This window comes from Lynx canadensis, chromosome B2 (assembly GCF_007474595.2).
Source record: "Lynx canadensis isolate LIC74 chromosome B2, mLynCan4.pri.v2, whole genome shotgun sequence".
Lineage (NCBI taxonomy): Eukaryota > Metazoa > Chordata > Mammalia > Carnivora > Felidae > Lynx > Lynx canadensis.
This window is the reverse complement of record NC_044307.1, coordinates 49820724-49833336: the sequence shown is the minus strand read 5'-3', so window position 1 is coordinate 49833336 and position 12613 is coordinate 49820724. Positions and strand designations below refer to the sequence as shown.

Genomic DNA, 12613 nt, shown 5'->3' with positions numbered 1-12613 from the left:
TGTCTTCTGTGCCTGCCATTCCTTTAGGAATTAAGATTTGTGGCCTATCTATTCTTAGACCTTCCACCCACACCTAATTGGTGGCACGCCATTACCAGTGAGTCCTAGCCTAAAACAAACACTACTTTCCGGGAAACACTTTTTATTAAAATAAATTATGTCTTTTAAGTATATTTGTGTGTATGTTGGTAACCTCCTGGTCAACACTACCTTTATATTGAGGTGGGTGGAATAGCTTGCAGGGAGGATGGCTTTAATACAGAAGAGCAAGAGATGTCTTCTCCTATCACTATGCTCCCCAGTATGACTGTATTTTATTTGTGCCAGTTTTCTTAACATCCTATTTCATTAGCATCCCCTTTCACTCTCAAAAGTGGCCTGATTTGGATGTAAATTATGGTCACCTGACTTTGGGAAGTAACTGTAGCTTGGTTATCTTCTCATTGTTATTGTAATTAATTTGAGCAGATGACAGTAGCTTAATATGTATCTTATTTAGGCAGATGCTGATGGGTGGCTTCATTCTTCCTCCTGTTTCTCTGGGGTTATTTCCTATTTTCACTTGCGGATTTGTCTTCCTTAATGTAGACCTTTCATTGTTCTGTTTCTCTACATTCTGTTGTAAGGCCCCTTCTCTTCTCAATGCACTTGCTCTCCCTGGGAGAAATCTCATTTTCTCTAGTAGTTTCAATTACTAGACATGCTGATGTCTCCCATATATTTGCACTTATTTCTACCATTTTACTTTGTCCTCCCACTTTGCAGTCAGTTTTCTTTTTTTTTTTTTTTTTCTACTTTTCAAACTTGATTTGTCTTGCATTGAAGGGTATCTTTTTTTTATGTTTGCCTGTTTGAAAGTTACTCGTTTTGTTTTGGTTATTTTAGTTATCGACCTTAAATTTTCAATAGGCCTGTTCGTCTTAATGAAGTCTAAATTACAACAGCATCCTTAAACTTTGCCTCAACAATGAAATGACCTTAAACTCTTTCAGCTTCTTTCTTCCTTCCCTTCTTGTATGCTACTTGTCTTTAGTATCTGTTCCACTTCTTAAAATAAATGTGTCATGGAAGCATAACATTTATAGAGAAAAGTGCACCAATCACAAGCAAAGAACTCGATAGATTTTTATAAAGCAAAAGCGATGGACATACCACCCAGATCAAGAAATAGAACGTTATCTGTTCCTTTGAAGCCCCTTCATGGCTCCTCCCACCCAACCCCATTCCCCAGCTCCCTGGCCAAAGGGGAACCATTACTCAGACTTCTATAGGCATAGGTTAATTTGAAATCTGTTTTTGATCTTTATATAAATGGAATCAGAGAGTAGGAACTCTTTTGTGCCTGATTTCTTTGACACAACATTATGTCTATGATATCCATTCATGTTTTTATATGTTTCAATAATTTGTACTTCCAATTGTTATGTTGTATTGCACTTCATGACTATACCACAGTTATTTATTTATTTGTTTATTTGTTTATAGAGCAAGGGCTGGGGAGGGTCACAGGGAGAGAGAGGGAGAAAGAGAGAGTCTTAAGCAACCTCCACATTCACCACAGAGCCCAACACCAGGCTGGAACCCACTACCCTGGGATCATGATGTGAGCTGAAATTGAGAGTCAGATGCTCAAGAGACTGAGCCACCCAGGCACCCCTATACAACAGTTGCTATTGATGGACATTTGATTATTTCCAGTTTTCAGCTATTACCAGTAATGATTTCATGAACATTCTTCTGTATGTCTCTTGGTGTTCGTGTGCATGTACTTCTGTTGAATATATGCCAAATTGTAAAATTGCTGAGTCATGGGATATCCATTCAGTTTTAGCAAATAATGCGAAACAACAATCCTAAGTGTTTATACTTGCACCAGTAGTTTGGGAGAAGAGTGTCACATATGCACCCTGAAATTTCTCCTGACCATCATCTTGGAGTTTTCCTGCATGTCTCCTTAACATTGGATCTCTTGTTCCTGATTCCCACATTTTCCTCCTTTGTGATTTAATTTCTTATTTTATTAGAACATAGCCAATAGTAAATTTCTTAACAAAGTGGGGGCTATGGAAGTAAATATTTTGAGTTACAAATGGAGACCCTCTTATTCCTAGGTTGTTGGTTATGGAATAGCAGTTTGCAGTTCATTTTACCTTGACAATTTGAAGGCAAAGCTCCATTGCCTTCCAGCTTCTAGTTTTGAGGTTGAGTAGTTTAAGATATTCTGATTCTTGGTCAGTTATGTGTAACCTTTTAGTTTTTCTGCTTTGGAAGTTTTTGGAATCTTGTTCCTGGTATTATGTAGTTTCAGGATGATGTACCTTGTGTGGTTTTTCATTGTAACCACTGTATTAGGGAACAGATGAGACTTTTCCTTTTAGAAAACATATCTTTCCCATCTGAGTAGCTTTCTTAAGTCATTTCTTTGATAATTCTGTCCTCTTATTTTTCTTGTTTTCTTTTTTGAAAGAATTTTTATTTGGATATTGGACCTCCTCGGTTGTTTTTCTACTTTTCTTAATTTTCTCACTGATTTGCCCACTGTCTTTTTATTCTGTTTTCAAGGATATTTCCTCAATTTTTTTTCTATTGAATTGATTATTTCTGCTCTCCTGTTTTTGTTCTTTTTTTTTTTTCTGAAAAATCCCATTTTGGGCTTCTTCATGGCTATAATATAGTTATTTCTCTGTGGTTTTTTTGATAGTGTTTAAATGTCCTTCTGATTTCTATACTGGTTTTGTCTCCACTGGATTACTTTTCTTCTTTCTTTCTATCACTGTCTTTCATGGTGGAGACCGTCGACAAATGTCTGGTAATCCTCAGCATACAATTATTTTCAAGTGTTGAACAGTGAAACACTAACAACTTGATTAGACAGTTTGTTGAAGAGATTTTGCGGAGAATACTAGAAGCAGGTTTTTTTTTTTTAGATTTTCTAATTTTAATTTTTAAATTAATATACAGTAAAACTATTTTTTTGATGTACCATTCTATGATTTTAAACATCCGTATACATTTGGGTAAACACTACCACCACCACCATAATCCAGATACAGAACAGTTGGTTCAACCCAACTAACTGTCTCAGTCTTCATCTTTGTGGCCACATCTTACTCTCAAGTCTAACCCCTGGGGATCTCTAATCTATTGTCTGTCACTATCGTTTTGTCTTTTGAAATAGAATCAGATAGTATGCGACCTTTGAGACTGGCTTCTTTCACTCCCAAATGCCTTCAGGATTTACCTAACTTGTTGCAAGAAGCAGGATTTTATTCCTTATTATTGCCGGGTAGTATTCCACTATATGGATGTACCACAATGTGCTTATCCATTCATTTGTATAAGGAAATTTGAGTTGTTCCCAGATTTGGTGATTACAAGTGGAACTATTATAATCATTTTTGTAAGGTTTTTGTGTGAATGTAAATTTTAATTTCTTAAAAGTAAATAAATACCTAGGGGTTGAATTGCTAGGTCATATGATAAGAGTGTGTTTAACTTGATAAGAAAATGCAAACCCATATTCCATAGTTTTTATGGCCATGTGGAAGTTATCAGCACTTGGTATCATCACTATATTTTCTTTAATCATTCTAATATGTGGATAGTGCGTTCTACTGTGATCCTTTGTCATATCATGATTTGCAAATATTTTTTTGCCACTCTATAGCTTGTCTTTTTATTCTCTTGTTTTTATTAACATATTACAAATTGTATTTCATGTGTCTACTTCCTGTCTTTTTTTTTTCTTCTTTCTAAATCACAGGAAAGCCAGTGTATGTCAGCTGGGATCAAAACTCCCAAGAGATGGGAACTGATGATATCTAACACAACCTTTGTTAATTTTGATCTCACTGACTGTGTGTCCATCAGGACCTGTTCTGGCTGTTCCCAAGGACAAGGTAAGTTGTTTTAAGATATAAGACAGACAGTAAAGAAGGCCAACGTTCAAGTAATATGATAAATAGTGGCAAAACCTTTGTGACTCATCATTTCTTTCAATTATAAGATTGCATCAGTAGAAACTGCTTCTCTGATCTCCTAAAGGAAATCTCAGTGGTGGTCAGGTACTCCCACTATGACTCTTCTAGCTCTCCATTCTTTCCCTATGATGACATCTGTTGTACTTCATCATTACGGTGCCCTGTCTCTGTTGGACTCAGAGCTTCATAAAGGCAGGGACCATGACCTCATGCTCAGAGGTTTGTCATTCATACCCAGAAGCTTGGTGCCTCAAAGTCAGTTCATTGATTGAATAAATGGAGTTGAGTGGATAGATATATGAACATAAACTAACACACATGCAGTCTTTCCCCAAAGAGCCAGAATGGAGTACTTTGTGTTTTCAGCAGCCCAAGGCTTGGTGTATACCTAAAGAGAACCATAGGAATTCTTGTTTACTTGTAAACCACATCTCTAAGGTAGTGAGAAATACCTTGGAGGACTCATGGGCCAAGGTGAAAAGAAGTCGAGAGCAATCTAGTTGATTTGATCATTGTAAACAGCCAAACCAAGTAATTCAAGTAAATATGCTCTTGTGGTTTGAATCACCAATTTAGATAATTGTTTGTTTTTTTAATTAAATGAATAATCAGCAAGTCTCCACTTTACTTTTTTTTCTGTATAGGCAGAGTCAAAGATTGTTTTTATTTGGGTGACATCTGAGTTTAAGATTATAGAAATAATAATAGGAATAAAAAATGCCTTATGGCATTCACTTCAAATTAAAATCCCTCAGTTCTTTAATAGCTTTACTGTTTCATATCATTCACAGGACACTAAAGAAAAACACATTACTCCTTATGACCTTGAATGTCTGCTCACTGGATGATCTGGGCTAAGCCATCTCTTTCATTTGCTTAAAAACTGTCCATTCCAGTTCTGTCTGAGGAACTGGGGTGTATGAAGATGAAAAATACATAATTCTTCTCTTCCAGGAGCTCTTGATCTAGGTACAAAAATAAATGTTAAGCAGGTCACTGTAGTTACGTGTGATGAGTACACTCCTAGAGGACTAAACAAGGTCAGTGAAGGGAGCAAGAAAGGGATCAGGCAAGATATCATAAAGTTGCTCTTGAGCAGAGTTTTGAAAGATGAATACAATTTACAAGGGAGAGATAGGCAGAGAAAACTTTCTAGAAATTAGGAACAGCATATATAAAAATTTAAACTCCAATAGGACTGAATTGTAGACCTGTGGGTGGTTGTGGTATTGGACGAACTATAGAAATTGCGAGGTAGAATCATGGAGTCTTTTTTTTTTTTTAATGTTTATTTAGTGTTGAGAGAAAACAAGTGGGGGAGAGGCAGAGAGAGAGGGAGACAGAGAATCCCAAGCAGTCTGTGAACTGTCAGCCCAGAGCCCAATGTGGGGCTCTATCTCATGAACCATGAGATCATGACCTGAGCTAAAATCAAGAATCAGACGTTTAACTGACTCAGCCACCCAGGCACCCCAGAATCATTGAGTCTTGAATGCATGACTTAACTCACTGCATGGATTCTACTGGGATGCAGACTGAAAACATCTGGGCCACTAATTATTTGTATCTTTTTCTTTTTTCTTTTCCTTTTTTGTGTATTTATGATGTACTTAACACAAAAATATAGTAGCATATGTACTGAGACTCGTGTCCTGAGTTTTTACATTTTAATGAAAGGGGTATGGGAATTAGAAAGCCAGTCAGCTGGATGAGCAGCACTACTGATGAATCTCATGGAGGCAGGGTGAGGGAAACACTGCAACAAGTGTCTCCCTGCCACTAATACTTAAAAAGGTGCTACTATTAATATTTACCCACATGATTGATTGAATGTTGAGGGTATGTTTAAAATATGAGGTTCATAAGAGATAGGGGTAGACTCCCTAGAAGAACTAGAGGAGAAAGATTAAAGACTGAACCACAGCACCTTTACAGTTAGTAACTAGTAAATTAGTCATCTGCATCTCTATTTCCCACTGTACCAGTTTCTCATCCTTGGCACTATTGGTATTTTAGGTGGGATAATTTTTTTGTTTTAGGGACTGTCCTGTGCAGTGAGGATATTTAGCAGCGTCCTTGCCTCTCTACCCACCACATGCCAGTAGCACTGCCATCTACCCACCTGTGACAGCCAAAAATGATTATTAATAGTGCCAAGTGTCCCCTGGAGGGCAAATCCTGGTTGAGAATCACTGCCCCAGGATACAGGCTACGTGAAGGCATTGCCAATACTGATCTTGTTCCTGTCTGTGTCTCTAGCACATACCACAAAGCCTGGAATATGGTAAACGCTCAGTGAATTTTTCTTGAATAAATAAGTGAATCATAACTCTATAAATATGCAGTTTAAAGTGCTAAAACATCCTAGTGAATTCAGCTGCCATTTCTTACAACAGTCTTTTGTGCCGCGTGTAACAGCCTTTCTGTCTTCCAATTTATAGGTGGATTTCCTGTGAAGACCGACCAGTTGAAATTTATAAACTCTCCAAATTTAGTAGCATTTCCATTTCCTTATTCAGCAATTTTGGAAGACATGGATGGGTCTCTGTCTGGGAGAAATAGAAGTCATATTCTTGCTTCTATGGAAACCCTTCCAGCTTCTTGTTTGGTCAACGCAAGCTTCAGTCAGATTGTTCATGGCAGTGTCTGTGGGGAAGATGTTCACTTTCATCGTATGTCTATTGGTTTGTAAGTTGAATTAACCATACTGATCAGCTTGCCAGTGGGCATATCATTCAGGCTGTTGGGGTTGGGGCTGTTTATTGAAGGGATATTGTTTTCTATATCCTATTAAAAGTATTTAGTTAGATAAAAATGATATGAGAATACGCTTGACAGCTGTCAAATCATAAGTTTATGGTAGTTTGAGGCTTATTCAAATGACAGCTAACTTTCAATATTAGTGGACCAGATCACTTAGCCCATGACCTCTTATTGACATTTTGAGCTAATGGCATCTTCTTAAAAAGACTTGGAACCAACAGAGAATTTGAAAAGTAATTTTTTAACTTTCTAGTGGTATTTTATTTTATTTTTTTATTTTTTAAACAATTTATATTTTTTAATTTAAATCCAAGTTAGTTAACATGTAGTATAATAAAGACTTTAGGAATAGAATTTTAGTGATTCATCACTTACATATAACACCCAGTGCTCATCCCAGCAAGTGTCCTTCTTAATGCTACTCATACCTTTAGCCCTTTCCCATACGCAACACCTTGCCAGCAACCCTCAGTTTGTTCTCTGTGTATATGAATCTCTTATGGTTTGTCTCTCTCTCTGTTTTTATATGATTTTTGCTTCACTTCCCTTATGTTCATCTGTTTTGTAACTTAAATTCCACATATGAGTGAAATCATACTTGTCTCTCTGACTTATTTAGCTTAGCATAATACACTCTAGTTCTAGCCATCTTGTTGCAAATGGCAACATTTCATTCTTATTGATTGCTGAGTAATATCCCATTGTATATATCTACCACATCTTTATCCATTCATCAGTCAATGGACATTTGTGCTCTTTCCATACTTTGGCTATTGTCAATAGTGCTGCTGTAAACATTAGGGTGCATGTACCCCTTTGAATCAGCATTTTGTATCCTTTGAATAAATACCTAGTAGTGCAATTGCTGGGTCATAGGGTAGTTCTATTTTTAAGTTTTTGTTGAACCTCCATACCATTTTCCAGAATGGCTGCACTAGTTTGTATTCCTACCAATAGTGCAAAAATGTTCCTCTTTCTCTGCATTCTTGCCAACATATCTTGTTGCCTGAGTTGTTAATTTTAGCCATTTTGGCAGGTGTAAGGTGGTATCTCATTGTGGTTTTGATTTGTATTTCCCTGATGATGAGTGATGCTGAGCATTTTTTTCATGTGTCTGTTGGCCATCTGGATGTCTTCTTTGGAAAATTGTCTATTCATGTCTTTTGCCCATTTCTTCACTGGATTATTTGTTTCTTGGGTGTTGAGTTTGATAAGTTCTTTATAGATTTTGGATACTAACCCTTTATCTGATATGTCATTTGCAACCATCTTCTCCCATCCCGTTGGTTGCCTTTTAGTTTTGCTGATTGTTTCCTTCACAGTGCAAAAGTTTTTATCTGGATGAGGTCCCTATAGTTCATTTTTGCTTTTGTTTCCTTTGCCTCTGGAGACATGTCAAGAAGTCGCTGTGGCCAAGATCAAAGAGGTTGTTTCCTGTTTTCTCCTCTAGGATTTTCATTGCTTCCTGTCTTACATTTAGGTCTTTCATTCATTTTGAGTTTATTTTTTTGTATGGTGTAAGAAACTGGTCCAGGGTCATTCTTCTTTCTGCATGTCATTGTCCAGTTTTCCGAGCATGATTTGCTGAAGAGACTGTCTTTTTTTCCATTGGGTTTTATTTCCTGCATTGTCAAAGAAAGATATTTAAATCAGAAGTATTATTAAAAAATTCTTACAATGTCCATTCTCATTTATATACATGTACTCTCCCCAAGCTCTTTTTAAGTGTTCAGTATGCTCTGGGGAAGCAATTGATGATGCCTTCCTATTATTTGCAAAGTTGCTCCACTCCAGTTCATTTTCCTTGTTAATTTCATGAACTATTGGATTCGTACAATACATTTCCTATTAATATTGGAGCAAGGACTCCTTGGCTATGCTAGTCAAAGTACCATTAAGTCAGCAGCTAGGCTGTTTATAATGCATAATAGGATTGCTTCTGCCCTCTTTAATTTCCAGGTAATGATTGCTGAGTGTCTAGGGTTCTATCTTTTACCTATTTCAAATGCATTGCATATATTTAGCCACACTTCTTTCCTTCCATTGTTTTAAGTGTCCTAAGTGCATGAATATTAAGTCAAGTGATTCAGGCAGACCATGTTGGCATCTTATTTAAACAGGTAAACTCCACAGTAAGTCAATGCCATCAGGACGGCACTAAGTCTGCATTTTGATTGCATATGGAATTAGTTTCCTGACATTCTCTTTTGGAAACCTTAGCAGTACAGTGCTAACATTGAATAGTCTTAAAATTCTCCGCTTTTGCCTTCTCGACTGTTTATTAGTCTATCAGATGTTAATGGGTCTAACTCTAGTGAGCAAAATAGCAATGTGGAGAGATATATTTTCATTTCTAATCATTTCGTTTGTGCAGTGCGTACTTCCTGTTTTCATTCTCAAGGATGCATCCTGAGTATTATTGTTAGTGATTTTGCCAAAGATGTTTTTAATGAATGAGATTTATAAAAGTTAGTGATGTATTTTTTATATGCCTTTCTTTTCAAATGGGAAAATTAATAGATTTGTGTAGTTAAAAAGAGCATGATGTGTTTGTATATTTATTTGTGTTTTTGATATTCCTTTTTTATGCCTTACTTTGAGAACTACTGGATACTGTCTCTTGGAAAGGTGCTAAGCAGGGGAGTAGGAGATACAGGCTTCCAGTTGTGGAATGAATAAGTCATGGGAATAAAAGGTATAGTACAGGGAACATACTCAATGGTATTTTAATAGCCTTGTATGGTGGCAGATGGTAGCTACACTTGTGGTGGACGTAATGTACAGAGTTGAATCACTATGTTATATATCTGAAACTAATGTAACATCGCGTGCCAACTCTTTTCAAATAAAAAAAAACTTTAAAAATTGAAAAAGAAAGGTACTTAGTGATGTGATGTTAACAGGCTCTGCAGATATAATCTTGGCTAAGCATTTATTCTTGGAAATATTCAGGACAGGATGCTTAGGTGGTTACCTTAACAGTAGGTTATGATCCCAGCACTCAGGGACTGACAAGGTAAAAATGGTGATAATCCTGATATAGTATTATGAGTAGATTCAAAAGAGTCTTACTAGGATGAACGACTTGTCTTGGTTTATCTGGAGTTCTCCTGGTTGTAAAATAGAAAATCTCATGTCTCAGCCTTGAGGAATCCAGGATGATTGGCTACCCTACTCCCTACACTTCTACTTAAAAATTTTCAGGTGCACCACAGGTCTATAGGCAAATGCCCAACTACCCCAAAATAGTCTCAGGGAAGTCTCAGAACACTCCCAATTATAAGTCTCTTGGAGCTAGTTTCCTTATCTCTAGGATAAGGAGACTGAATTCAATGATCTCTTGTGCTTTGCTAGTCAAAGTGCATCAGCATCACCTGGGAGCTCCTTAGACATGGGCCACCTCAGGTCCCACCACACACATCCTGAATCAGAATCACTAGGTGGTTTTTATTAAAGTTTTAGGAGCACTGCTCTAAGGTCCTTCTAACTTTATTTTCCTATGATTCTATCTCTAGCTATTTGTACTTAGTGACTTGATCTCTGTCCCAGAGCATTATAACCTCATTAGGAACATGTCAGAGCTAATGAGCAATTTGAATTCAGCATGGATACAAACTTTGCTGCATTTCATGGAGAAAGGATTAATTTGTTGTGCTATTTGCCCTGGAGCAAGCACCCTAAGAGTTGATTTACAAAGCTCCCACAGTCTTGATCTTTTGGGGTTGCATGTTGATGGAGATCTGATATGGCACAAGCCCCCTGCTGTCTTCACTCTCAGCTCTGACCTCCCTCCCCCTGCAAGAGGTCCCCCCACCCAAGGGCAGGGCGTGAGGCCTCTTGGAGTTGCATAAACAAGGCATCCATTCCCCTTTGCTAACAGCTAAGTGGCTGGAGTGTGATTTCTTCCTGGGAAGGCCCCCTCCATGGTCCAATTCCACTGTAAGTTTTTTGTTTGACATTGGAGACCTTGTATTTCTGTTTCTGTTTCTCACTACCTTATTTAGGTCTGATGTGTACTCATGTTTGTGGCACTTCCTTTTTTATCGTTTACTCTGACTTGAACCATAACAGTTGAGTCGACAGAGATATATGCATATATTTGAAGTTGGTAATAATACTTTATAATCAGGGGAAGAAGAAATTCCCACCCTCTCCAAGGCAGAGTCTAGTTTATGTTTTGTTAAAATGACAATGTGCTTTGTTCACATGACTGCTGCTTCTCTCTCTCACCAGTTGTAAAAACATGCTTTCTATAGGAGCCACAGATCTTCTGGGTAGTGTTCTTTTCCCAGCTTCTATTACTTCAAGACTCATGCTATCAACCCCATCTTTCCTGACAAAACAGGGATGGTGTTAGCCCCATTGTGTAAGTCAGGACCTCATTTCAGAAAAATAGGTCAGCAACTGTTTTTCTCCAGAGGTCCCATCATGATGATGTGCCTCACGTCGTTCCTGGATGTATTGCTTCCCCTACATTTAGATAGATGTTTTCTTCAGAATAGGGATAATTACATGGAACAAAGATAATATTACCAAGAGTTTGTTGTGTGCTCCTTCCACATCTCCTTGATATAAGCTCTCCTCCCTGTCTCTTAAATGCTAACATTGGGGCACCTGGCTGGCTCAGTTGGTAGAGCCGGCAACTCTAGATCCCAGAGTTGTGGGTTCAAGTCCCATGTTGGTATAGAGATTACTTAAAAAAATAAATGTTAATGTTTGTTAGGGTTCTGTGCGGCACTTTCCCTTCTTCTCAAGTTATACTTTTCCAAGGTGATCTGGGTTACTTTACCATTTCAGTTAAACATAGAGTGATGCTTCTAGACTTTTTTCCTCTAGTCTATACTGCTTTACTGAATTCCAGACCCATTTATCCAATTGCCCTGATGTTCTGCAATGTCCAATGTTGTAGCCACTAGCCACAAATAGCTACAAAGCACTTAAAATGTGGCTAGTCCAATTGAGATGTACTGTAAGAGTAAATTATAGTCCATATTTCTAAGATGTCAGAGAAAAAAGCCAGAGATCTCAATAACTTGTTTATTTTTATTATGTTGAAATAGTATTTTGGATAGAGTAGGTTAAATATATTAAAATTAATTTCACCTGTTTCATTTTACTTTAAAATATTTTTAAAGTTTATTTATTTATTTTTAGAGAGAGAGTACAAGTGGAGAAGGGCCAGAGAAAGAGGGACAGAGAGAGAATCCCAAGCAGGCTCCACACTAACAGCGTGAAGCCCGAGGTGGGGCTTGAACTCACGAACTGTGAAATCATGAAGTGAGCCAAAATCAGATGCTCAACTGACTGAGCCACCCAGGTGCCCTCATTTTACTTTTTTAATGTGGCTTCTATAAATTTAAGATTATACTTGTGCCTTGTGTTCATGGCTTCTATTATATTTCTATTGAGCAAAAATGCTTTAATGTTTCCACTAGAGTATATACTAGCCATCTCAAATTTGACTTGTTAGAACTGAATTTTTGTTCTTTATCCATAGATTGTTCCTCTCTGGATGTTGAGGCCTCCTGGGTTTTCAGGCAAATGCTTCAGTCATCTAAACCAGAAGTGTGGAGTCATCCTTGACTCATCTTTTACCTCATTTTCCACATACATCACCTGCCAAGTCCTGTCCATTTTATCTCTTAAAATAAAAAATCCCTCTTCAGTCTTTGTACTTCTCTCCATCCCAAGTTCCCCACTCTGCTTCTCTCACCTATTGGATGACAACAGCCTGTTAGCTTGCTGTCTTGCTGTGACCTCATCCTTGAACTTTGTAAATGCAGATCTGGTCTTGCCATCCATTCATTCCTTTGCTTAGAACTTTTTAAGAGCTTCCAATGCCTCTCAAAGACAATCCCACAGTGTTACTG

The 12613-nt window shown here is 37.5% G+C and overlaps 1 protein-coding gene across 1 annotated transcript in view; it reads left to right on the top strand.

Annotated features, from left to right (window-relative positions):
- PKHD1 (PKHD1 ciliary IPT domain containing fibrocystin/polyductin) overlaps positions 1–12613 on the top strand; it is a 486267-nt gene that overhangs the window by 227062 nt on the left and 246592 nt on the right. The window contains 2 exon segments of the mRNA XM_030315703.1: positions 3764–3899; positions 6422–6668. Coding sequence (XP_030171563.1) covers positions 3764–3899; positions 6422–6668 — 383 coding nt within the window.